Source organism: Ictalurus furcatus, chromosome 16 (assembly GCF_023375685.1).
Source record: "Ictalurus furcatus strain D&B chromosome 16, Billie_1.0, whole genome shotgun sequence".
NCBI classification, from domain to species: Eukaryota; Metazoa; Chordata; class Actinopteri; order Siluriformes; family Ictaluridae; genus Ictalurus; species Ictalurus furcatus.
Window position 1 is genome coordinate 19,666,736 of NC_071270.1, and position 27,539 is coordinate 19,694,274.

Genomic DNA, 27,539 nt, shown 5'->3' on the forward strand with positions numbered 1-27,539 from the left:
ATTTTAATATTCAGTCAGTTTTACACCAACAAGGTTATAAAAGCAGTGGCATCTGATAATACAGTCTCAGAAAAGTGTATCATGATGTTTAAACTGTACACCTCCCCCTGAAACTATTGGACCGGTAAAGTTTGTGCTATACACCAAAGATATTTGGGTTTGACATTAAAGAAATTGATATGAGACAAGAGTTTAGGATTTCAGCTTTTATTTCCTGGTATTTACAGCTAGAGGCGTTAACCTACATAAAACAAAGAACCTTTTTTATCAGACCACCCAGTTTTAGGCGAGCAAAACTATAGGAAAAGATTCTTTGTCTTTATGTAAATTAAAGTAAATAACATTTAATATTTGGTTGCATATCCCATGCTTGCAATAACTGTCATCACCAAATTGTTGGTTTCCCTAACACTACCTCCACTGTGGTTCATGGATGAGTTTGTATGTTTTGGATCATGAGCAAATCCTTTCTTCCTCCACAACTTGGCCTTTCCATCACTTTGGTAGAGGTTCATCTTGGATCCAGGACTTTTGTGTCTCATCTCTGTATTTCTTTGTGAATTCCAGCCTGGCTTTCGGATTCTTACTGCTGTTGAGTGGTCTGCATCTTGTGATATGGCCTCTATATTTCTTCTATGCTCTCTTCTTCGAACGGTGGATTGTGATACCTTCACCCCTGCCCTGTGGAGGTTGTTGGTGATGTCACTGACTGTTGTTTTTGGGTTTTCCTCTCACAATGTTTCTGTCATCAGCTGCTGTTGTTTTCCTTGGCTGACCCATTCAGTGGCTGTTGCTCAGTACACCAGTGGTTTCTTTCTTTTTCAGGACATTCAAAATTGTTGTATTATCTATGCTCAATGTTTGTAGAATGCCTCTGATTGATTGATTTTCCCTCTTTTCTCAGCTTCAAAATGGCTTGCTTGTCTCCCATAAACAGCTTTCTGGTCTTCATGTTGGCTTATCCCTTTTAACAACAAATGCAGTCTTCACAGGTGAAACTGAAGGCTAAAACCAGGAGTAGATGTTCAGAGCTATTTATTGTTTAAACAGTCAATCTAACAGGACACACCTGGGTAACAATAAACACCTGTCAGTCACATATTCCAATATTTTTGCTTGCCTACAAATTGTGTGGTCTGATACAAAATGTTGTTTATCACATCTACATATAAGTACCAGGAAATAAAAGCTAAAATTCTAAACTCTCATCTCAAAGTCTCAAACCCAAATGTCTTTAGTCTACATCAAAAAATAAATAAATTGGCCTTGCTGTTCCATTTCTTTCAGAGGGGACTGTATATTGCGATATTATCGTAATAGCCAATAGCCAGATATAATTAAATTTCCAGGACTAGCTGTAACCTTGATTAGTCTTAGTTTTTAGTAATGTATCCCTGAATAGTGAGTGTTTTATTTATAGTGATCATTTATCAGAAACCATACAGTGCAAAGTTATATTTGGACCCTAATGTATATATTAACTGTTATTTGTCTGTACAAGAACATGATAACTTTGCCCAACTTTTTCACTGACAGTATTAGTATTTACGTCTTAAAAGTACTGAGGTGAAATATGGAGAATATTTGCTACACAATGGTAAGAGGCCAGTGATCAGAACTTTCTGCAGAATCAAGCAAGCTGATATTTGCTGTAGGGTAGAAAGTTATCTGTGTGTCCTCATGCAGGTGCCCACAGACGTGGAGAAGTGCCAGGACCGCGTGGAATGCTTCAACGCCGACCTGAAGGCCGACTGGGAGCGCTGGCAGAACAACAAGCGGCAGGATTTCAGACAGCTGCTGACCGGCATGGCGGACAAAAACATCCAGTACTATGAAAAGGTAAAGGACGGAGACACCGAGAGAATACAAGAGAGAGCAGATGAGTGAGTGGATTGCAGAACGAAGGAAAATGCAGGAGGAGGGGATTAGGAAAATCAAGGGATGTCTGTGTACTTGTAGTTTATGCACTGAAAGTGATCATAATCTCAATTAGATTTGCTTGTATTTTTTCTGTCACTGTATGGCACCACTATCTTCAAGGGTGAGTCAAATGAAAATCTTAATTCTTTTAAATTCCTCTAGAATCCCTCTAGAAAAATATTCTTTCGGTTGCTAATTTATGTTGAAATCAGCCTTGTGTAAAAATGCTGTTCTAACCTGGATTAAAGTCAGAATAACTTTCATCCTTAGTACATAGGTAGTATATGTCAGATTTCCAAATTATAAAGCCAACATTAGATGTTATTTGATTGATATGTAGTTCAAATTTGACTTGGATGTTTTATAAAGACAAATAAATGTGTTTTTTAGACAAATTCTATGTTGGAGCCAAACAATGGGCCTCATTTATCAAGCTGGATACACAAACAAGTTTATTTGTAAATTGTTTGCAGGAGCAAGAAATGTGAACCTTGATTGATAGGCTTCAAATCCATCCTATAATTGCCATGTGTTACTGCCATTTTATACACAGATTCTGCTGTCAAGTTTAAATCACTAATTAGTTTCAATTGCACACAAGAATTTAGTGAAAATTTTCAGAAACCCTTTCATGTCTTATTAATGACTTGAAAGGAAGCAATCCAAAACAAACCCATAAATTAAGACAAATAAGACTAGCTTTTAAATTAGGACAAAACAAATGGCACCCTATAAAAGGAGATATAGTTCATCTGTGCCTGTTGTAGCAGATGAGCTGCAGTGACTGAGCTGCATTACTGGAGTTTCATCGATTAGTCATCATTTTGCCCTTTTCGCTTCTGTGCAGTTTTGTGGTCATCGCTAATTACAAGTCAGCTTGGTAACATATGGCTGACCAGCATTTATCAACATGCAGTATGACGAAAAGGAGTTTTACCAAAACTTTTTGTAAAACTGGTGGGAATATTTACTGTGGTTTGGCCTATGAAAACTTTTTCACACAATTTAATTAAAGATTGAAAAATGAGGCCAAATGTCTTTTGAGGTAAGTTTTGTTTTTCCACATTGTGTGGTAGACATGCAAGATGCAAAACTGTTGCTTATAACCTTTCTTTAATCATAGTTCCAGACCAAACTGAAGATGTAAACTTTGGACACCAAACTTATCCGAACTGATTGACTACATTTTAGTAAATTTCATTTTTGACCAAACTATCACTTTTCTCATATCAAAATTTACATGAATGTACATTTCAGCACAAGAATAGAGAATCTGCCTGTTTCACTGCTCTGCCTGTGGTGTCAGGATACATCCATCATGTCTGTATACACAATAGCTTGAGAGCAGTCTTCAGCTGCACTGATTGTAGCCCTGAAATAGCTTGGCTATGCTTAGTGTGGTTCTTTCACCTTTTAGCCCCTCAGCTCGGCCAAACACTGACACAGCTCCGCAAAATTCCAAACACACCAGCCAAAGAGGACAGTACAGAGCACTGAGCTGAACAGGCAGAGCTGGACTTTAACACAACGAAATCAGCAAAGTTGCTGTTCAGAGTTCACGGAGAATGTGTAGGAGCACTTTGCTAAGTCTTAAGAAAATGGATATTTGTGCTATAGCTATGTATAATAAATTGCACTTTATAAGTCGGGATAGATTAACACCAACAGAGGACATTTTGGTGATCTATGGCAAGGCACTTTAATGTACGTTGATTCTATTGTGCACCTTTTTCCATAGGATGGCCTCTTTTTGAATGGTTTCCTCATTATTTATCGCCTCTAAAGAAAAAAACAAACAAGCTTTTTGCTTCATGTAATGAAAGTGCTGAGGCTAAGATTGCATAGCATAAAATACAAATAAAATTGTCTGCTTAACGACAAGCTTCCTGTTTAAAAACAAAAAAGAAATGAAAAGAAAAGGTTTTTACTGTAGAATGGCCAGATGTTAACAGCTGCTTGTGCTCTGTGTCCGCTCTGCAGTGCCTTGCAGCATGGGAGTCCCTCATTCCACTCTTACAGGACAAACAGGAAGCGAAAGCAGAGACGAACTGAGCGTGTGTAGGTGTCACCTGCTCTCGGGGTTGTGACCTGCTGAGATCAGTATGAAATCATGGCGACATGTCCTCATGTATTTTGGCCATTGGGGACCCAACAGTTTTGGGGAGCAAGAGGATGGGCTACACAAAGACCATACGATATTTTGTTGCATTCGGATTTGTAAAGTGTGTTTTTTTTTGTTTGTTTTTTTTCCCCTCCCTTTTCCTTTTTTTTTTTTCTTTTATATTTATGAGATCCCATCCAAGCACCTCCTTCTCCCCTCTGGCCTGGAAGAACATGCAATTTTGTGTTCCACCGAAGCACAGTGAGACAACCCACAGAATGACCTGGAATTCTCCTCTGAACTATTGCGGACAGAAAAAGAGAAGTACAGCAAGCTACACTTGCCATTTGCCAATGATTTTCTATAAATTCTGCTTGCCCTCAGCATGGTTCCCTTTTATCGCTGCCTCACTGTTGTTGTCCTTGTGCTGCGCATTGTGACCATAAAGAGACAGGCCAAGGATTGTCCACATTCCTCTCACCAAAGTTTGATGTGTTTTCGTTTGTTTGTTTCTTTGTGATGTTTCAGGAACACTATAGATCTGATGCTGTGAAAAGGCAAGAGATCGTATCCACTTTATTAAATTTCTGATTTATTTAGTTTTGGTTGTTGACTCTGAATCAAGGTTGTCTTCTCAGCCCTACAAGACCTCATTAAATATTTATGTTCAAACGCTTTTCATAATCACTTCAGATGGTTGAGCCTAGCTTCACACAGGTTGTTGTGTTTAAATTAAAGGTCGCTTTCAAATGAAAGCTGCTCAGAATATGAAAGGAAATTCTGACCACTCGGGGAGCAATGTCTTTTTAATCATAATGTCATTTTTCAGCAGGACATGAAACAATAGATCTTAGAATTTTTTTGTCTATAATCTAAGCATTTAGGCAGTATTAATGTTAATAAGTAGTCATTAGGAATTGCTCTGGCATTTAAACACATTGTATTAATATTCTTTTCTAAGCAGGTGCTTGAATGAGATTGAGTTATTGTTTAGAAGCCTGGAACTTTAAGATAATTTGGTGTATTGTTATTGTAGATAAAACTGTTGTGGAGCAAAAACAGAAAAGAGAACTTGATAATACTTTACCTAGGGATAGTGTTTATAGGTCTACATGAATGACATCTACATAAGCACTTCAAGGCAACTAGCATAAACTTGCATAAAAATGTATAAACGCTCGTTTCCACTGGTGTTAAGTTGTTTTGAATGTCTTGGTCAATTATTGATTTAAAGGTACATAAGCACTTCATGACCGCTGGTATAACCCTACTTTTTATTAAGGCTTTTTCCAACAGGTGTAAATTGCCATAAGGGCTTAGTTCAAGTCATGTGGTACTTTCCATACTGACTAATATGACTCTGACATACCAAAAGCACAATGAGTTACTGTCATGCCGTTCTAACCCTTCATAGATCAATCTAAGATGTTATGACACTTTGAGGCCAGACGTATGTGACTTTGACATACCAGAAGTACACCAGTATATAGTACCGAATAGAGTCGACTTTCATGGCATTCTAATGCAAGTCATATCACAATCTTATGTCAATTGGACATCAAAATGGACAATCTTCTTGACAGCTGTTGCATAATGGATTAAGCCTTTGAGTATTTATATTCCTTTGTCAAGTCATAACACTACTGTGTTAACTGGGACATCAGAATGGACAAAGTAAGACTATGACTGACTTAAAGATATCATAGGCAGACATATGTGACTTTGACATACCAGGAGTACATTAAAGTACATAGTCATGTGCCATGGTATTCTAATGCAAGTCATAACCTTATATCAATTGGACATCAAAGTGGACAAAGACTTTAGCTGTCTTTATGACAGCTGTTGCATATCGGATATGCAATTTATATATCCAGCCTTTATAAATGTTTATATTGTTTTATGTCAAGTCTTAACACTACCTTATGTCAATTTGGATATGAACTGGATATGGTCTTTTTGAAAGCTGTTGCATGCTGGATTAAGCCTTTATACATTTTGACATAGGTTTATGTTAGTTGCTATGATGGATTTATATACACTTGTCATGTAGCCTTATAAACACAAGTAAAGTGTTACTCAAAAATTATACCTGCACTCCATTTAAGTGTACTGTTTGTAATGGAGAACCGGATGTTCTCAGTGTCGGTCTCTGGAAACGTTTACCTTCACTATGTACACACAGATTCATTAGTTAAAGTTTGAAAGCTAGAAAGTTTATACACACTACACTTCACTGTTATAAACTTTGATACACCAGCAGTCTCAATATGGTGTATTAAGGGTGACCGTGTACATTCATTTCTGCCCACCCAGCTACACACCACTGAGAATCTAATTAGCTGCATGTGTTATTCACAACTTAAGCTACAGGCCGTGCCAGTCATGTCTCAGTACTCTATTGGGTCTGGGGTTGTCTCTCTTGTAGCTGCTAACAGGCCTGCTGTTGTCCAAAACTAATAAGGTATTGCTGTTGTCATAGATTCTCACAGATTCTTATTCTATTGTGTATTTTTAAGGGAAAGCAAATTCTGTGTTCAAATCTGCAATTGAGATTACAACGTGTAATGGAGAAATGGATCAGACTGCTGTAATGTTAACTATAAAAAAATTAGCTGATGTATTTGTTTTAAGAAATTGCACTCATCTCATTGGAACGTGGTTTAAAGACTTTATATCCCGTCAGTTTTTTTTCTTCTATTGTTTCATTCTGAGGAGTGCCTATTAGGGGTCCTTTAAGGCGTTTATTTGTAAATCTTTAAGATTTGCAGCGTCACGGGTGGGATTGCAGGTTAACCATTGATGATAAAATAAATACAATGGTGAGATAAAGTTAATAACCGTGGTATGATCAATAGAAATGTGCAGCTCTGGTACCATCTGCTAAATGATAATCCTGTTGTTTACCACTTTGCTCTATGGACAGCTCTTTAAGGAAAACTCCATCCTGAAATGCATCGAATAGGTTTATAGTAAAATATTTGTGATTCTGTTGCTAATTTGATGCTGTAGTCATGAGAAGTTAGCAGTCATGTGCTGCTCTTGACATCACATGGAGACACTGCTAGTGCAGTTACAATGGCGCAAAAAAAAATTCAACAATCAAAAACACGAGCAATAATTGCCAGGTTTTGCTGTTTTATCTCCTAGAACCAAAAGAGCAAGAGCTTCTTAGCTAACTCACCTTAAGTAGGGGTGGAGACAACAAATGTTGGACAGAATGGAATGCAGCTACATGAAGCAGTTCTGTTGAATTATGACTCGGCTAGTTGGCAATCTACCAGATGACAAGCATAATGGTGTTCACTTCAATATTAGGTGAAGTTTTGGAAGCTGATCTATTTGACCAGAGTGTACAGCTGAGGAGGTGAGCGAGCTAAACGGACTAAATAACTAAAGCGCCACTACTTTGCACTCTTTAGGTAAAGATGACATGAGGGCTACAGTCCATTGGCAGCAATATCAGCAGGTAAACAAACGGCATTGTGGGTAATGTAGGAAACAAAGTTAACATAAACCAAAATGTTGATGAATAAAGATTAAACTAAAAAAGCCAACTCAGAATTTCATGAAAAAAATCTTGTACTCTATTGAGGATTGCAAGTTAATTATAACGACTAATATGCAAGCTGCTCAAGGTGGAATTTTCCTTTAAGAATGGTTTGATCAGTGGATTTGAAATCACTATTGTATGTGAAAAATAACTGAGACAGACTGAGTGTGTGCGTGTTTTGCTGGCGCAATATAAAAAGACACTCCCAAGTTTTAATTTCCACTCGTAACCAAATCCTTCTGCTTTCTCTTAATCTCTCTAAAAGTTCTGTGAAGCATTTGTGTGATAATTAAGGCAGCTACCCTACACTGAGTTGTGTGTGACTTTGTGAAAATGAATTTATTTGGTGATTAATACACTAGGCCTATGTAAATCGACCAACTGAATTTCTTTTATTACGATGGATGGACACGGGGGATGTTTATCAGTTTTCATGAGCAACAACATAAGCTTTCTTTATTTTTTTTTCCTCTTGCTTGAGTCAGAAGGCAGTGTATATTAATAGAGCCGTCGATGAGGTGTGTTTGATTGTAAATAGCATTTGTCAGTGTGAATTGCCTTTTTTTTTGTAATGTTAAAATGAATCTGCTTTGAAAAACTGGCTTGTGCTTAAGAGAGTCTGAAAGTCAGTGTGAGGTTGAGGGGGAGAAGTTAAATATGGCAGTGAAATATTTTGTAATATTAATTTAATTTATAGACCAAAAAGGTTTTTAGCCCTCACTTCTCTGCTAATTTTCCTTTGTGTAAATTGTTTACTGTAACATTAATGTAAATGTCATTGTTTCAAATGCAGGAAAATTACATTGATGTTTTGAAACTATATCTTTAACAAACATATTTTAAATATTGGACCAATTAAAAAGGATTGTGTTAATGCTTTTTGGATAGTGTGTGTATGTGTGTGTGTATATATATATATATTCAGTTTTATTGAAAATGTTGCACACTTGATGTATATCCTGTACATGCCATCAGACTTTTGAATCATGAACAGCATTTTCAGTGTTAATGACACAATGTAAAGCATGTGCTTAGAAAATGAAGAAAATGAAGTTTGGAATACAGATATGAATGCAGATATTTATCTTTTATCAAAAATACCAAAAAAAACCTTGATGCGTAATGGCCAATGGTGTAAATGGCCAACAAAATAATTTTTTTTAAAAAAAGTACCAAACAGTACTCAAAGGCATGATTTATTACTTTGCCTTTTTGTACATTTTCTTACAAAGCGGTCTGAAATAAAATGAAATAACACTGTCTCTAACAACTAAGAAAGGCCAAAACATATATACTGTACAAAACTTCTACACACTACAAAGTACCAGTGAAGTGAAACAATGACAACAAAATTGCCAGTAAACATTTTTTGGTTATTTAAAAAAACCTTGTTATTTGAAAATGTATCATGCACGAGGTTTCATTCATTCATCGTTTATTTATTCATCTTCAGTACCTGCGCCATCTTGGTCAGGCTCGCGGTGGATCCCGAGACAGGAATACACCCTGGATATGACACCAGTCCATCACAGGGCACCATATACGCACACACTCACACCAAGGGGCAATTTATCATAGTGAATCCATCTACTAGCATGTTTTTGTGAGGTTGGAGGAAACTGGAGAACCCAGAGGAACACAGGGAGAAGGATTATGGATTCTCAGGATCGAACTGGGAATCCTGGAGCTGTTGTGCATGAGGTTTCAAGTCCCTTAAAGTCTCTCGTAGCATCCCTGCCTTGCAGTACGACACCCAATAATGCTGCAAACAACAACGACAATACATTTGCGTGATAAATGTGCACCTATGTTTTAGTGCTGAAGGACTAAAATGGTTTGGAATTATGTAGTGAAAAATCCAGTTGATTCAGCTTACCTGATGGGAATCATGGCGAGGAATGTGATGATGCTGGATAAGGTGAAGACAAACCCTGGAAGGATGTGCAGTGTGGACTGATAGACCTTGGTGTAGGTATATGTTGTAGCTAAACCAACAAATTGGAAGGACAGCTGGAGCCCTGTGAAAGTCTTTCCTGTGGGGTAAATAAAGGGCAAAGTGTAGAAATAATGCAAAACTCTGCTCAACAGCACCACCTTGTGGTCAAGTGAGGTTCAGGGTGGCCTAATTCCAGGACTAGAGTAAGGATCCAGAGGAGTTTGTTGATGTTTTGTTCAGATACCTGATTTAACTCACCAGTTAATTACTAGTGTTAATAGGCATGTTAGAAGTGGATGGCCAAACTGTTCCTCCACTCCAGCACTCAAAGATGTGAACTGGGAAACATTAAAAAAATATATTTACAGTATTTAGCACAGGGGTTCTCAAACTTCTTTCTAACTCCTTTAACTGTTAAGTAAATTCCACAAACCCACTCCGATTTAATTCAAGAACACTAATTAAATGTGTACAGTAATATTTTGTTTGTTTATTAGTTCCATACAGCTTTTTATTCCTGAACTTTCCACTGACAGAACACATTAGGTCCAAGTTGACATCATGCATAATCATAAATAAATTGTTTTTGAGTCTTGGATTTAATCAATTCAACTCAAAAGACCAAGTAAATAAGGCTAATAACTATAAGAACACAATAAAACTAAGAATTTTCCTTAATAGAATAGAATAGAAAAAACCATTTAGCACATGCCATTGTCCAGAGTGACTTACTAAAGTCCATGTTGTAGGAATACCATAAAGAACAATATTCTACTTCTCTCTAATATTATAAATGGCAGTATTTCCCCCTTTTCATTCATTCATTTATCCTCATCAGAGTCACGATGGATCTGAGGCCTAACCCAGGAACAATAGTGTAATTGTAAAGTGTAGTTTTATCAACCATGTCCATGCTATAAACAGAAGTTAATTACAAATGAAATATAGAAACAGCTTCAAGATTATACTACATACCCAGTCATCTTGATTGACTGTTATTAACATTTCAGGTCTCAAGCAATTTTACAGAATAAATACTGTGTTGGTGCTTGAACAGCTTTTGAACAGCACTTGAACCCTACTGTTGAAATTTCCTTGCTCTTAAATTGACTAGTTAAGCCTACAGAAAAAGTGAGTTCACTTCCCCTCCTAACTTCCAATTCCATCCACCCTATGCATTGTTTATACTGAAATACACTATATGGCCAAATATTTGTAGACATCTGAGCATCAAAGCAATATGTAGGTCTTCTGTTGCCACAAAGTTGGAAGCACACAATTGTCTAGAATATCATTTTATGCTGTAGCGTTACAATTTCCATTCACTGGAACTAAGGGGCCCAAACTTGTTCCAGCATGACAATTCCCCTGTTTACAAAGCGAGGTCCATGAAGACATGGTTTGCCAAGGTTGAAGGAAGAACTCCAGTGGCCTACAAAGAAACCTGACCTCAACCCCACTCAACCCCTTCGGGATGAACTAGAATGTGCCTCAGGCCCTCTTCCCCGACATCAATACCTGACCTCGCTAATGCAAATCCCCATACCCATGCTCCAAAATCTAGTGGACATGTTTATTGTAATGGAAAGATGACTGGGTCAGAGCATCTCCAAAATGGCAGGGCTTGTGGGGTGTTCCAGGTATGCAGTGATTAGTACCTACCAAAAATGGTCCAAGGACGGACAACTGGTGAATCGGTGACAGGGTCATGGGCACCCAATGTTCACTGATACACGTGGTGAGTGAAGGCTAGCCTGTGTGGTCCAATCCTACAGAACAGCTACTGTAGCACAAATTGCTGAAAAAAGTTAATGCTGGCTATGATAGAACGGCGTCAGAACACACAGTGCATCACAGCTTGCTGCATATGGGGCTGCGTATCCACAGAATGATCAGAGTGCCCATGTTGACTCCTGTCCACTGCTGTCTACAATGTGCACATGAGCATCAGAACTGCACCATGGAGCAATGGAAGAAGGTGGCCTGGTCTGATGAATCACGCATTCTTTCACATCCTATGGATGGTTGGGCATGTGAGCATCGCTTACCTGGGGAAGAGATAGCACCAGGATGCACTATGGGAAGAAGGCAAGCTGACGGAGTCAGTCATGCTCTGGGGAATGTTCTGCTGGGAAACCTTGGGCTCTGTGGATGTTACTTTGACATGTACCTCCTACCTAAACATTGTTGCAGACCAAGTGCACCCTTTCATGGCAATGGTATTCCCTAATGGCAGTGGTCTCTTTCGGCAGGATAATGTGCCCTGCCACACTGCAAAAATTGTTCAGGAATAGTTTGTGGAACATGTCAAAGAGTTCAAGGTGTTGACTTGGCCGCCAAATTCCCCAGATCTCAATCCAGTCGAGCATCTTTTGGATGTGCTGGACAAACAAGTCCGATACATAGTGGCCTTACCTCACAGCGTATAGCACATAAAAGATCTGCTGCTAACATCTTTGTGCCAGTTACCACAGCGACACCTTCAGAGGTCTTATGGAGTCCATGCCTTGATGGGGCAATGTTTTGGTGGCACAAGGGGGACCTACACAATATTAAGCAGGTGGTTTTAACGTTATCGCTGATCTGTGTATGTCCACAAACCTTTGGTCATATAGTGTATTTGTGATGTGCTTAGCGAGTCTGGTGCTGATTTATTTGTTGATGCTGTATTTACATTATTCCTGTGAGAAGTTTGTGGTTGTGTCTCACTCTGGTATCAAAAGGGGGCAATGCTAGCACAGTTGCAATGGCATTTAATAGGAGAAAAAACTTTAACAACCTGAAACATAAGGGGTAAAATCCAGTTTTCACTGCTAGTGCCTAAAAACAAAAAGAGCTTCTTTTCTCACTCACCATTTTCTAGCAATTTTCACTGTCATATTTATATTTTAAAAAATGTACAAGAAGTAGAGACAGCAAATGTTGGACTCAAAAGTTCAAGAACGCAATACTACACAGTTGCACCAAGTTACAGCACATATTCAGCTCGGCTACTTAGCGATCTACAGGATGACGAGCATGATGGCAAAGATGGTGATATTAGCTGTTTGAGCAGAGTGTACAGATGAGAGAGCTGAAAAGACTAAAGGACTAAAGTGCTGCTGCACTGGTCAAATCAGTAGAGAAGTATTCCCACTGGTGCCACTATCAGCAGGGAGTCGAACGGCATTGTGGGTAATTTCTGAAATGATTAACCAAAGTGAAAACAGACATGTCTATGAACGAAGTTTAAATTTAAAATATCAACTTGGAATTCCTTTACAAATAAATCTTAAAATGAAGATGACATTTTAATGATAACGATTTAGTATGCAAGTTGTTAGATGGATTTTTCCTTTGTTTTGTTTTTAGAGGTTAGACAGTACATTTTGGGATACTGCCTTTGTGTACCCATTCACAGGACATGTTTTGAAAAAAAAGGCACAACATTGGATCCTTGTCTGTAATATCTGTATAGTAATCTGTAAATTTATCAGTGATATCAGATGGACACAAACACAGGAGGAATGAACAACAGGAAGCAGTGATTCATTCAGAGCAGCTTCACATGCTGTTAGCCTGATGTTTTTGTGTGTCTTCTGGTGGTCAGCATGCTCTTTTGTGTACTCTGGCAATGACCACATGGGAATAATGAAGTAATCTAGATCACCTATACCATTTAACAGAGCGGCCCAGAGTACCATAATTTAGCAGGATTCTTATTGCAGCACCAATGATGACATTGATAAAGTTGCGGGTGGAAGGATTATGGATTCTTAATGTCACCTCTATTTTATAAAAGGGAAATTCCAGAGTAGATTAACCCTCTTAATGTTTGCCAATGTCTATTTATTCTGATCTTCACGCAAATGGTGCGGAGATAAAGAAATGCCAATGCAATGCTCCCTTTCTCAGAGTACTAAAATACCTTCTCAGCATTCGAGCAAGGTCCCCCTCCCTCGAATGCACTGGTATGTACTTTCACTTCTTCTTTTCTCCTCAGACTTATCAAATGAACCCCATCAAAGCTTTTGACAGCTGTTTTTCTAAACCAAGCAGAGCCCTAAACTATAGTGCTTCAACCTGAAACTTAACCATCACAATGTTCAGAACAGAGTGTTCACAAAAAGCAATAATGTATCAGATATGAAGTCCAACAGATTAAGGGTGGAATAAAACATACCATATGATGATCCTCGGATTTGCTTGGACAGTAGTGAGCGAATGGTGGGCATAGGGATGAGTGCAAACAAAGTGAGTGTACGAGCTGTAAAAAGAGAGAAAAAAGCAGAACTTTGATGAAATACACAAACTCTGCTGAGTGTTGAGTGCTTTGGGACCACACTCTGTTAAACACGTTAGAACAGCATTATTATTTTAGGTTGAATAATGGCTTTTTTTTCCTTTTTTTTAAATCCCATTTGACTCATTGAGTTGACTGAATGAGTTGCTCATGCATTTTACCTACACACCAAAAAAAAAAAAAAAAAAAAAACACCCTAGCAGCTTTATTCACGTCACTCACACACCACTGACTGTCGGCTTCCCCATCTCAGTTCCTCATTTGTAAATATATCAGACTGATGTGTTTTTATGATCTCTACGTTGCCTACTTGTCTCACCTTGAAATGCAGGACTTTCTTGATAGTAGTATAATTTTTAAACAAAACTATTTGTCCTGTACAGCTGCGCAAGCCTGTTCCTGCAGTGTTTAGCTCTAATTCCAATCCAACACACCTGATTAGGTAAACAGAGGCTTTCAACTGGCACTTGAATCTTGGAGTAATGGAACTGTGTATGGGTGATATTTCTCAAGGATTTTGGCTGCTGGAAATCCAATCTAAATCTATCTAAACTATCTGAGAATGTGTACACAATGATGACTAATCAGCATTTCACCTTTTTTGAATTGTAAAAATACATTTGTCTCTTTTACTCACTGTATTCAGTGATAACTAGTATATCGGTACCTATATACATTAGAATGCCTAGGATATTTGAAATTTTAATCTTTTCATGGGTGATGATTGACCATAACGTTCCACCTTTATTTATTTATTTTTACATAGGACCTATATCTCACTCAAGCAGACATGCTTTTAATAAACCTCTTTTGCCTCTATGCCTTAAGTGTAAGGCACAGATCGGAACTCTCACCCACTGTTTCTGGTCCTGCCAACAACTTCAAATGTATTAGGCTAAGATCATTCAGTTAGCAGCATTTAGCAAGTCAAGTTAGATCTTGTCCCCTTGTCTTTGGTCTTGGGAGTCCTTAGCAGAAAGATAACAATCACCAAGAAATAAAAGCTTGTACAATATACTTATCTTTGCTGCAAGGAAAAACATCCTATTGCAATGGATTAGTGATAAGCTACTGAATATGAAGGGCTGGTAATGGAATTATAACCACTCAAATATTTAGCTTGTATAGTTATTGAAAGAATAGAGCTATTTATTAGAATATGGGAGCCTTATGTTATCTCCATGGTGCCAAGCTTTTCTGCAGGTCTACTTATGGCTTTCCCCTATAGGGAAATCCATTCAAGATACATGTTAGGATATTGCTTCTACTTGTAGCTATTGAACATAATTTTATATCTTAATGTAGATCTTAATGTTCTTTACCGCTTGTTTCTCTTATACTTGTACTGAGCTTTGATTGTTTGAGACTGTTTATATTAAAATCCCAGTAATAATAATCCCCCATTATCCAATGTGTCCCTGCGTCCAGTGAAATCGGCGCATTTTAATAGACGCACTGTGCATGCTGTCATTTTATCGGACATCATCACAGAAGGAAAATGTGACCATGTGTGATAAACTGAAACTTGGCACAAACAGTCTGATGGACTTTTGGTTAAAGAACTTACTCCTACTGGCTACGGGTTGTTGATCTCCTGTGACCCTCTGGCAGAGGGGGTGGCATCATTGTACTGCATAATCAACTTTAACATCCAAGTGGCCATAAAAGACTCTGTAATGACAAAGGATTTTCTGTCTTTACTGGAGTGCTTTGATTTGAAATCGCTTGTTGACTGTGCTACACATAATAAAAGGTCACACATTAGACCTTGTGACTGCAAACGAATCACTTGTGTCTCAGCTATCCACTGTTGAATTAGAGCTGGAGGCTATCTTTTGGCTATCTTTTTTAATATGGAACTCCCACACATGAACATCTCTTCTCAGACTATTAATTATCACAAATGGAAATCCATCGATCTCTCTGATTTTATTGACTTCTCTGACTACGTTTACATGGACAGCAGTAATCTAATTATTGACCTTATTCTGAATAAGACAATATTGTGATTAAAGTGTTTACATGAGTGCCTTTTAGAATATTCCTTTCATGTTCCTGTTTTACATGTTATAGAACATACATCGATTAACAGCACACATCATTATGTCACTGTGCCACGCCGTCCGACGTTCCCTCCAGAATTTCACATATAAACATACAGTTCGTATTCGTTATGGTACCGTATACAGTTTGGGTGTTCCATCCATCCATCTTCAACCGCTTACTCCTTTTCAGGGTCGCGGGGGAACCTGGAGCCTATCCCAGGGAGCATCGGGCACAAGGCGGGGTACACCCTGGACAGGGTGCCAATCCATCGCAGGGCACACAATCACACACACATTCATACACTATGGACACTTTAGACACACCAATCAGCCTACCATGCATGTCTTTGGACTGGGGGAGGAAACCGGAGTACCCGGAGGAAACCCCCACAGCACGGGGAGAACATGCAAACTCGAACCCCGACCCTGGCGGTGTGAGGCGAACGTGCTAACCACTAAGCCACCGTGTGACAGTTTGGGTGTTTTTATTTTTAATTTTAAGAAAGCTTCAAGTGCAGTTAATTATTTGTCATGCTGTACGTGCAAATAGACGACTGCTTGAAGCCGTGGGCTGCGTACCAAACCGCGTACTTACCTACTATATTGTAGCTGAAATACATGTCTCACCTACTATACAGTAGGTAAGTACGCAGTTTCGGATGCAGCTGTGCTCTCGTTTGCCATCAAACAATTGAGCATTGCCGTGTGTGTACATGTCCTGTCGCAAAATGCGGTGAAAACTCTCACACGACGTTAATAGTGTGATTAAGGTGTTTACATATCTGTAATGCGACTAAAATAGGAATACTCCACATGTCTTAATTTGATTTGTGTTTACTTCGAGTATGACTTTAGTCAGATTAAGGTAATCAATAATTGCTGTTTACATGGTAGTTTCTTAATCAGAGCATTGTCTTAATCAGGTTAATATTGGATTATTGCTGTCCATGTAAACGTACTGATTGACTCTTCTTTAAGTTGTTTTTCTCCATCTGAACCTCTGGAAGACAAAATCTCCATGTTAAATACTGTTCTCTTGTCTTGCTTGTATTCATTTGCTTCTATCAAATCATGGTCTATCTCCTTTGCACGCCCCGCTCCCTGGTATAATGATGAGCTGCGCCCTAGGAAGGCAGCTTGTTGCAAAATGGAGCAAACGTGGCATCTCTATGGTCTGAACGTGCATCACCAGGCTTGGAAAGAACATTTGCATGAATTTAAGGCTGAAATTGTATCCGTTAGGTCCCGTTATTTCTCTCAGATTATTGTCAATAATCAAAGAAATCCCAGAAAACTATTTCACACCATAAACAAATTGCTCAAATGTAACAGTTCCCCTACTGTGCCTGCTTCAGCCCACCTTTGTAATAGATTTCTTGATTTCTTCAGCACCAAGATTGACAATGCTCGTAAATATTCAATACTCCTGTCTCTATTGCTTCCTCTATTAGTATTTCTTATTTCTCTGACACTTTTCTCCCCACTTGATTTGGTTTCACTTGGAAATGAGGTATCACAAATGAAAGCTGCCACTTCCCTAGTTGATCCTATCCCAACCTGTTTGTTCAAGTCATGTTTGCTTCATTGTGTCCTGTTGTCCCGAGTATAATAAATGACTCCCTGAGTACTGGTGTTGTGCCAGCAGCTTTTAAAAACTACTGCTGTAAACCCTGTACATTTTTTTGAAATTGTTTTATTATTACTATAATAATAATAATAATAATAATAATAATAATAATAATTATTATTATTATTATTATTATTATTATTATTATTATGAAAGTGTCTGTTAAATGTGAAGCTAGACATAAACTGTAACCAAGACCAGTTCAGCTCAGGAAGGGTTGCTAATTAGCTGATCAATTGGATCAGGTGTATTAGAGCAGGGAAAACATTAAAGTGTGCAGAATAGGATTAGGAACCTGAGGCTTAGACTCCTTTCCTCCTCTACCTTCTGCGATATTGCATAAATCAATGGTCATCAAACCCTCTTCCTTGAGATCTACCTTCCTGCAGATTTCATCTCCAACCAAAATCTGAAACACCTGTTTAGTTGATCAAGAACTTCTCAAGGCAATGATTCGATGTCGGGTGTGCACCGTTATGGTTGGAGCTCAGGTCTTCAGGATGATAGATCTCCAGGAGCAGGGTTTGGTGACCACTGGCGTAAATGGAAAGCCATAAATGACTTGTATAGTGCCTTGACTGGTATTTACCTAAGTAATACGTGGTGGTTGTTGTAACAAACGTCATGAAGTAGATCCCTGTGAGGAAGGAGAACATGCCTATCATGATCATGCTCGTGTCGCTCAGAGAGCACCGTGTGAACAGCTTCACGCCGAGGAAACTGGTGATGAAGATAACCGAGCCGGCGGCGTTGCCGTAGCCCACTTGCGTCGCGGTCCAGCTCAGCGGTTCCACCAGCACGTACACGTTCAGGATCTCCACTCCACCCGCCACCGCCACGTCGTACAGGATCCCGGCGGCGATCAGGAGCGCGATGTTGACCTTGTCTCTGTTCAGGATGCCGACACTCTCACCATCCCGCCTCTCGTCCGCGGACGGCGTGCGCGTGTTGACTTGTAAGATAAACGCCGCATACACGAGGCACACGAAGTACAGCACCACGCTCATGCACGAGAGCACAAATCCTTGCCGGTGTCCGAGCGCATAGAGTTGGAACAGGTGACCTGATGCCAGACTCCCCAGGAAGCCTGCTAGTCCGTATGTGAGCTCCGTGCGCATAATGCGCAGAGACCTGACCTCCTCGCTCGTGCTCAGCGACACCAGCGTTATCACGCCTGGCCAGTAGGACGAGAAGCCGCCGCAGAGCCCGTTCACGACGGGAGACGCGTACATCACTTCAACCCTCCAGTCAAAAGCTATGACCAACAAAAGCAGTGCGCGTGACACGAAGTAACCGATCAGAGGTACGACCACAGGAACCTTCCGATAGCCCTTGTCTCCGATTTGCGCCAGCAGGAACGCTGGGATGATGGGCACCACCTTGGTTAAGATGTTAAAGATCATGTAAAAGTCTGCAATGGACCTTTGCTTGTGCTCTCCTCCGGCTCCGGGGATTGTGGTGTTCTCGTAACGCTGCTTCACAACCATCTGGAGACCGGTGTCGAAAAACGAGCTGGCGATTTGCGCAAAAAACACCACAGGCTCCAAGTGGCTGCGGAGGAACGCCATTTGTCAGTCACGGTAGGAAATGAACCACTGAAAGTTTTGTAGTTTAGAGTCACCGATTTTATGTGCGCTTCCGCAATTTTGTCACTCCCACCGACATCTCAGACTCACCACCTCCAAATAAACACAGTAGGAGCCTGCCAGTGAGTCTGTGCTCGTGCATGAACCAGTGCAATAACATTTCCGTGTTTTAACTGTAGCCCAACTTGTGGGTTGGAGAAAGCAGACCGCGTCATTCATCCATGGAGAAGTTGCACAAGCAGCAAGACTTCTTGATTAGTCATGATGTATAAAGTTTAAGGGGGGGACATCCTGAGCCACTATATCACTATTTATTATTAAGAGGCCTATTTGAGTTTCAGTGCAAAATATTTTCAGATGGAATTCAAACCAAACTTTTTTTTTTTTTGGTTTAAAATCTCTTTCATGGTTTATATGTTTTGACTCTGGTTCACAGTTTCCCAGTGGAAATAGATAAGGATACTAGATAATGATAATTAGTGTTTGATGGGTACATATAGAGTTACAGCCTGACTCCTAAATGTTTTAACTTTGGAAGCCAGTGCTGTTGTTTCTCTGAAGTTTGTTTATAACATGACACTGTCAAGGTGAAGGTTTCAGAAAATTGGAGTTCCCAAACTGGGAGTTAGGAGTTAAACAAAGACATGAGCACTTTTTATAAGTCAGGAGCTCATTCAGACAGCTATTTTGTAAGTCTGATACCTACCTGTTTTTAGATGCATGATCCTCCTTGTATATTGATCAGTGTTCAGTTTCTGACAACATGATGGCTGAACATGGACTGGGCTCACGAAAACAAAACACCCATTGTACCCATTCAGAGAGACTTGTTTTATATTCCAGTTTATGTAATAGAGCGCATTTGTACTTGGTCATGGAATTTTCTTTGCAGAACCGGTCTGTCTTGACTTTTTCTTTCTTTCTTTCTTTCTTTTTTTTTTCCTGCAGTGCAAAGCATTGATTCAAGATAACAAGAACAGCCCGGCTCTTTAAGGGATTCTGGACTGATGTACACCTCTGAATACCTTTTGCTAACCTTACAATGTCCTCTCTTATCAGTTCTTTTGTTATCAGTTTTAATATTAACTATATAAGAATCCTAGGCACTTCCTACCACACAGATGTACACATGCAGACAAGTGAAATAAGTTCTGCTGTTACATACTGAAAGTAATGGGAAGCTACTTAATTTTTTTTCACTGATTTTAAAAGTCTGAGCAAAATGTTAAACCATGCACCAGGCTCTGAATTGCTTATCTATAAACAGACAGGTGACAAATTAAAGGAAAACTCAATGTAAAGTGTCTTATTAAGGTGTTGGGCTGCTTGTACAGCTTCACTGCACCCTGGCATGGCATTTTACAAGTCACTGGAACTGTACTGGAGCAATGAACACCATTCTTCTGAAAGATATGTGAAGGTCGTATCATGAGATTTACATAATTTTCATATTCATCAAATCATTCAGTGAGCCCTCATGTCCTGTGGATGGGGGCTGGGTCATACTGGAAGAGACCACTCCCATCAGGATAGAAATGATTGATTTTAAGAAAAAAATTCTCGGTCAGAAGAACTATGTATCGATTTGTAGTGAAAAAGTGCAGCTAAACCATGCCAGCTTCCCATGGTATAATAGAGCCAAGGTTTTTCTCTTTAATTTGACACCATTACATATTTATCTACACTAATGAGCAAATCTTCTGGGTAAGATCTCCATGTAGTATATTGTGATCAATAATCTACATTTTGTACTGTCCTAAACATGCTTGATAATTTCAGAAACACTGATACACACCGTTAATCAACTCCTTAGTTCAGTCTTCAGGGCACTGATCAGGGAGTTGGCCATTTTAAGGGCTGTCTCAATTGCAAAATCCTTCCAGTGCACTGGAATGTTTGCTCAATAAAATAATCCCACAATGCACTGCAAAAAATTTCCTTTACTGGATTTACGTCATATTTTCTGAAGCCTCTCGGCTTGAAAAAAATGCCGGACGAGCTCTCAGCCAATTTCGTCTACGAATGTAAGTAGCCTGTTATTGTTGTTGTAGCTCTCAAATGATTACTTACATTAGCGATTTTTAACTTTATTTGACGTTCTATATACAATTTGCTTGAGTCTAACAACTTTTAGTTGTTTAATGATGTAATAAATAAATAAATCTTCAAGCTAGACTACGATTCTGCTTGAAGTACCATAACAGAAATGCATGTGATTAAGCTAATATTTTATATCACATATAAAACTTAACAATATTTAAGTTTTTCATTTTTGTTGACATTTTACAAGGCGAGTATGTAGTCATGTCACCGGACATTGAGTTATTGGTGTCCCAATGTGTAATGAGCAGGGTCCTTACCAGTGCCCGAACTTGTGTACAGGATTCATGACCTAGGTGATTGAGAGACACCATGTGACCTTTTTGACATAGTTTTAGATTTTCTAGGATGTAGTTCTACATGTCCAAAATAACAAGGAACTAAAGGCTATATATATATATATATATATATATATATATATATATATATATATATATATATATATATATATATATATATATATATATTATTTATATTTATATTTATATATATTATTTATATTTATATTTATATATATATATATATATATATATATATATATATATATATATATATATATATAAATAATATACACACACCTTCTCCCACTTCAAACACAGAATGATTGAGCAATGCTGATTAAGCCTTTAATATGTTCACTATATTGTCAGTGTTCTCACCAGCAACTTCATGCTTATAGATTCGAGGTGTTTTGTCATGGCATTGGTACCAAAGCTTGTGGTATAAAACTAACTTTGTAAAATATTTACTTGAATTAAGAAGCATTTTATGACAAATCACAGTTCATAACGAGAAGGAAACCATGTTTATGCATTTTGTTTTTAATGAGAAAATAATTATATATGCGTTTAAGTGTAAGCCTTACAATTACTATAAAACAACATAAGCAGAATATATTAACATACAATAAGTGGTTAACAAATTAAGAGTTTTTTTTTTTTTTTTTTTTTTTAAACATGAGCGCTTTGCCACTTCATAAGGGAAAAAAAAGAGTGAAATGCTACTTGCAAAAATAAATGGCTTCCAATTTCGAAGAGAATATTCGCAAAAACAGAGCAACATTGTATGAACTTATTAAAAAAAACAAAAACAACATTTCAATGGGTGCCATTTTAAATCTATAGGTACTGTCTGAACTATCTGCACCTGTGGACTGAGGAGGACTTCTTACAATTTCAGAGAAATTTCCTGCACTTCTGGCTGATCAGATGATTTTATAACCTCCCCCAATATAAATATCATGCATGAACAAAGTCAAATAACAACCAAAATCATTGCTAATAATTTTACGTCTTAGAGAGCTTGTCTGCTAATTTGAGGTTTTCTCTGATGCCCTCTTTTCTATTACACTACACTTTTTACATAACTTAGCTTCAGGTCATAATAAAGCAAAGGCTCCTTTGTTTGCAGATTTCTTTGGAGAACACACTTCTTTGGAAAATCCAAGCTTCAACCCAATCCAAATGAAGGCTTGAAAAACACTTATTTATGAATTTCATTTACCTACTCAAAACTGCTTGCATGTATATATGGCAATTATTTAGCACACAAGTTGCTACTGAGGATGAACAAGATGTCCTGGAGACTTACATATATTTCTGTAAATCTAAAAATTGCTTACTCAGACACACATCCATGCTCACAAGCACACATGCGCACATTCTCTCACACACAAAAGGTTATACCTTGCAGAAATGCACATACATGGTAATAAAACACCAGCCTTCATAAAACTATGTCCCATTCATAGATACACTGTAAATAGTTCACTGCACAAAGAAAAATATTTCCCTCTTATATTATTCAAAACATATGCCTACTAATCAGGTCATATAGCACACTGAAATATCTGAATATGAAACATGTCTTTCAATGGGTATGATGTTCTAGATTCATTGCTTACTGTCAGATCCAGAAAGACTACTATAGCACACAATCTAAAAATCATCAGTCCTATCATGATATTATAACCATACGAGAACAATCTATGACAGGGATCTTCAATGTTATAGATGTGGCTGAAGGCTTTCATTACAGACAAATTGGAGGCACACTGGATAGTTGAAGGGTGACCAAGGTCAACTGATTAGACAAGTGAAATCAGGTGTGGCTCTTACTTGGTTGGAATGAAAGCCTACAGCCACATAGATGATAATTGAAGATATTGAAGACATTGAAGGCCCCTGTCATAGATTGTTCCAGTATGGTTATAATATCATGATACAACACTGAAGACCTTTGGTCTATGAGAAGTTCCTGCAAAAACATCTTTTCCAGATTTTCATCAAATGCAACGCTTTGAAACTTGTTACCATTGAATCAACAATGTCATTTCAGTACAGATTTTTCTCTTGTCTCGTCTTTCCTCTTCACATCACAGGGCGCAATCTTAAAGAAAATGGTGGTTTTGCACTCACAGTTGTGCCTAACATCAGGACAGATGTGTATTAAATACTGCATTTTCATGTATTACACTATAAGTATGTAAAAAAAAAAAAATGGAACAAGCTTTTGTGAAAGTCTGCTGAATGAGTGTTCTTGTAATATATGTCCTTTCAGGTGTAAAATCCATAGCTTTATTCCTTGTGGGTGGAATAAGACCCCAAAACTAATGTCAAGAAGAGCATCTCAAGAACGTTTGCTGAAGGATGTTGCTGTTTTGTTCTTCTCAATGAATTCTTCCTTATTGACGGTGTGTCCGTGCCCACCATCAGCCTGGATGGATGTCAAATCTGACTTTGCTTTTCTAATATGCTGGTGTTTTTCAGTTAAGAAACATCAATCCCTACTTTCATATGTTTATAATTATATACAAAGCATTCATATAACACTATTTCACTGCATTGCATTTACACATTCTAATCAAATCCACTAAAACAAGGCAAACACACAGTATAAAAGAGAAACGGTTCATATAGCTCACTAATAAAGCGTTTACTTACTATAAAACTCCAGAGAGAAGGATTTAGTGTAAGGAATTCGTTTTCATTGATGGTGCTTCTAAACACCTGTATTGCTATTTCCATATCATGGCCTGACATGTCCTGTTCATTTACACAAGCTAAAATCCTACATCACTCTTGTATATGGTGCACAGCACACTGTACTCACTCAGTGTTGCCAGATTGGGGGATTTCATTCATTATTGGCGTTTTGTAAAAACAAACAAACAAACAAAAATAATCAAGCAGATGGTTGAGATGTGTTGTAAACAACAATGTTGGTGGCTGTATTCATCTCAATCTGGCAACCCTGGCTGTACTCATTCAATATATCTTACATACATTCTATCACACATGATCACATACATAGTATAAGATTGTTGTGTCCAGTCACACAATACAAAAGGAAGTTGGTTAAAGGGGAAAATTCATGAAAACTGAAACAGTATATGCAGTTCACATGCACTTTGTGGTTTAGATTGCACTTTACCATGGTGTAATGGCATCCCAGCTCTATTCCTTTATCTGTTTTCTGTCTGGGCTGGCTGCTAAAAAGCAGCTTTAGCAATGAATTGCCATATTTATTATTTTTCAGTGTTAATGTAATAGTTGACTGACTGAATACTATTGTGCATTTACAAACCTGGACAATACTACTTTTGTTCAGCTACAAGTTTTTAAACAAGTCTTTAAGCCAAACCATTCTGTGCCCTACTTTCATTTTCTGTCTCTAAAAGATTCCCACTGCAGTGTTTCATTTTCAGTGGATTTTTTATCTAATATTGTTAATTATGTACAGGACCTAATTATTTGTACAACAATTAGACCTATTGTGCTATAGAATATGTATGTTGTGCTACTTTACTGTAATATAAATAACATAAACTGCATTTGTGACCATATATTCGCAAATCAAATCCTTAGGCTTAACAAGGACTGGAACTGGTATAACCCATTCTACCTGAAATGCTTACTTAACATGGGAATCCTCATTAAAATTTCACACAACAAACACCATTTTTGTTTCATCTTAATCAAGTGCTCCCATTTGAATACAAAATGTATTTTTAAATGTATAGAAATACTTCACATCACCCTCTGACAAATCTTCATACATAATCTCTCTTGAACCACTTGAAAACGCACACATGGATCACTTGGCATGATCAATTCAAAGCCAATTTATATACCCAACCATGAAAAAAAGAGAAAGCAATCCAAAAATGAAAACAAGCATTTTCTTTGCACATGTCCCAAAGTACTGCACACATCAACTGAAAAAAGCTTGAAACTAAAGAGAGACAGAAAGCACAATAATATATTTGGATACCAAATTGCCATCGCATTGAGTTTTTAGTGAGAACCTTTCCACAGATCTCACCACATGACTGGATGATCTTCTGTGGTGATCATTTGGAGATCCAATTATTAATTGTTCCTGCAATATACATATACTCAGCATAAATACTTGTGAATTTCTCCAACATACTTTTGGTTTTCTCTCACTTTTCCTGTTGTTTAAATAGGGAGCTGGCTTTATTCTTCCTCCTCTTCCTCCTCTTCCTCCTCAGCTTCTTCCTGGTTGGCATAGATTCCTGCCTCCCATCGCAGAGCCATGTTACTTTTCCTGCGGGTGACTCGCGTTGCCTCTAGAACCTGCCCCCGTCACACAGAGCAAGATGGTGTTAGTGTGTATGGGTGACTGAGCATAAACCATGAAACTATTTTATACCACAGTGCTTCTGAATTCTCCAAAGTAATTGGTCAGGAGGTGTTGATGAATTTTCCAAAAGCAATTTATAACAAATTCTCTAAAACAGTTCTGGCTGTAAATCACAGATTGTTATTAACGCGCTCATTTTAACGTGTTATTGTTTCTGTGGTTACACGGACTTATACAGGGACTGTGGATGGTACACGGAATGTGGGCCATAACCTAAGTCTAATAATAAACTGAGAGAAAAAAGGAGTTGACAAATATGCATATAATCATTGATATGGTGAAGCTTTCTATAAGGACAAATTTATGGAAGGAGTCTCCAGCCAGTAAGTTTTCTGCCACAGTAGAGTCGTCAGGGCAGAAGTCATTGTGCTTTCTCTGTAACATCATGAGTAGTGTTTTTGTCTTATTAACTTTAAATGAGAGACTAATGAGGGAATGACTATTTATAGCTGCTGTAATATAAACTACAACCTGAACTAACTTGTTTCATGGTTCCTCCACTTGATGTCAGTCGGCCGTGTCAGTCATTAATAAATCAAATATTTTAATTGTGTGCAAATTTCTGTGGTATAAGAAGAATAAAACACTTAATAATAACTTGATAATCAACTTCTGGGTGGTAGCAGTAACTCCACTTTGTGTTTGGCTGCCTCACTGGTGTGACATCATTGATTATTTTCTTTAACATCACAGTTTATGTCTTTCTTAACACTTAGCCTACTTTCACTTGTGGTTATTAAATTGTGCAGTTATTTTGGTGCATAGACATATAGATCATGAATATAGTGTATTCATGTTGTAACATTATGATGCACCAACAGGTCAAATCAGTTTCATATATTATCAACAACTGTAATATTTTTTTCTCCTGCCAGTTTACAACTTATTCAATCAATGGGTAAAATGGACTCAAATTAATTAACTGAAAGCAATATAACACATTCACTCATGCACATCCCACAATTAATATACATTTACATACTGAGCACTTCATCTTACATCATACTTTGAGCCTAATATTCCGTAACAGTTGGGGAGCTGTAAATACACTCCACATAACACGATACACTCCACAGCACACAATACAGACTTGAGTTAGTGTAAACACAAGCTGTACAGGCTGATTACAAACAATGCAGAGGAACAGATACAGACATGCTGCATAAGAATGCCAGGTGGGCCGTCTAGATCTTTCATCAGGTCTTACAATCACAGGGGTCATTGTATATTGTTTTACCAATGAACTGGAATGTCCAGTCCAAACTATACTGTCTACAAATAAGGCTAGTACAATAAATCTAGCACTGTGAACACAAGGACGCACATCACGGGTTTCTCTGCTGTGTTAAACCTTTATAGCATTTGCTGAAATGTTACATACTGAAGAATGGTAAAATGATACACAAGACTGGACAATCTTTGTTCATTACTGTGTGCAAATGATATGAGGGAAGTGAGGATGTTGGATAGGGTTAATGGAAAGGAGATTTAGGTAGAACAGGCAACAGACAATGGTTTCCTTTGTGTTAACAAGGTGGACAACAAGGTGCAAACACTTTGCACAACATTTAAAAAATAATGGAAGTGAATGCAGTACATGCTCACAAAGTATCCATCCCTGTTGAACTTTTCCACATTTTGTAGTGTTACAACCTGTTATTGAATGTTTAGAATCTATTAAAAAAATATTGAAGTGAGGGAAAAATATAACAAAGTATAACATA

At 38.0% G+C, this 27,539-nt stretch overlaps 3 protein-coding genes across 4 annotated transcripts in view; 1 reads left to right on the top strand and 2 right to left on the bottom strand.

The window, feature by feature from the left end:
- snx30 (sorting nexin family member 30) overlaps nt 1–8,453 on the top strand; it is a 32,179-nt gene extending 23,726 nt beyond the window's left edge. The window contains exons 8-9 of the mRNA XM_053645701.1: nt 1,687–1,839; nt 3,901–8,453. Of these exons, the coding sequence (XP_053501676.1) occupies nt 1,687–1,839; nt 3,901–3,972 (225 nt within the window). The 3' untranslated portion in view covers nt 3,973–8,453. The remainder of the gene's footprint in view (nt 1–1,686; nt 1,840–3,900) is intronic.
- Nucleotides 8,454–8,530: 77 nt separating this feature from the next.
- LOC128620562 (thymic stromal cotransporter homolog) lies at nt 8,531–19,134 on the bottom strand. Its single transcript, XM_053645702.1, has 4 exons — nt 18,054–19,134; nt 13,673–13,756; nt 9,451–9,607; nt 8,531–9,336 (listed from the first exon to the last, which is right to left on the bottom strand). The coding sequence occupies exons 1-4, from the start codon at nt 19,030–19,032 to the stop codon at nt 9,288–9,290; spliced, it is 1,269 nt and encodes a 422-aa protein (XP_053501677.1). The 5' UTR covers nt 19,033–19,134; the 3' UTR covers nt 8,531–9,287.
- Nucleotides 19,135–21,950: 2,816 nt separating this feature from the next.
- Nucleotides 21,951–27,539, bottom strand: part of LOC128620559 (A-kinase anchor protein 2) — an 83,496-nt gene continuing 77,907 nt past the window's right edge. Inside the window, exon 12 of one of the 2 annotated variants that reach the window (XM_053645699.1) lies at nt 21,951–25,748. In XM_053645699.1, the coding sequence (XP_053501674.1) occupies nt 25,629–25,748 (120 nt within the window). In that variant the 3' untranslated portion in view covers nt 21,951–25,628. The remainder of the gene's footprint in view (nt 25,749–27,539) is intronic. The other variant, XM_053645700.1, reaches the window with a different exon arrangement.

Coding starts and splice junctions, on each gene's coding strand:
- LOC128620562 (XM_053645702.1), bottom strand. CDS start 19,032: ATGGCGTTCCTCCGCAGCCACTTGGAGCCTGTGGTGTTTTTTGCGCAA. Junction 13,757..18,053: donor AACCACCACGTATTACTTAG/GTAAATACCAGT, acceptor CTCTTTTTACAG/CTCGTACACTCACTTTGTTT. Junction 9,337..9,450: donor CTCGCCATGATTCCCATCAG/GTAAGCTGAATC, acceptor TGTTGTTTGCAG/CATTATTGGGTGTCGTACTG.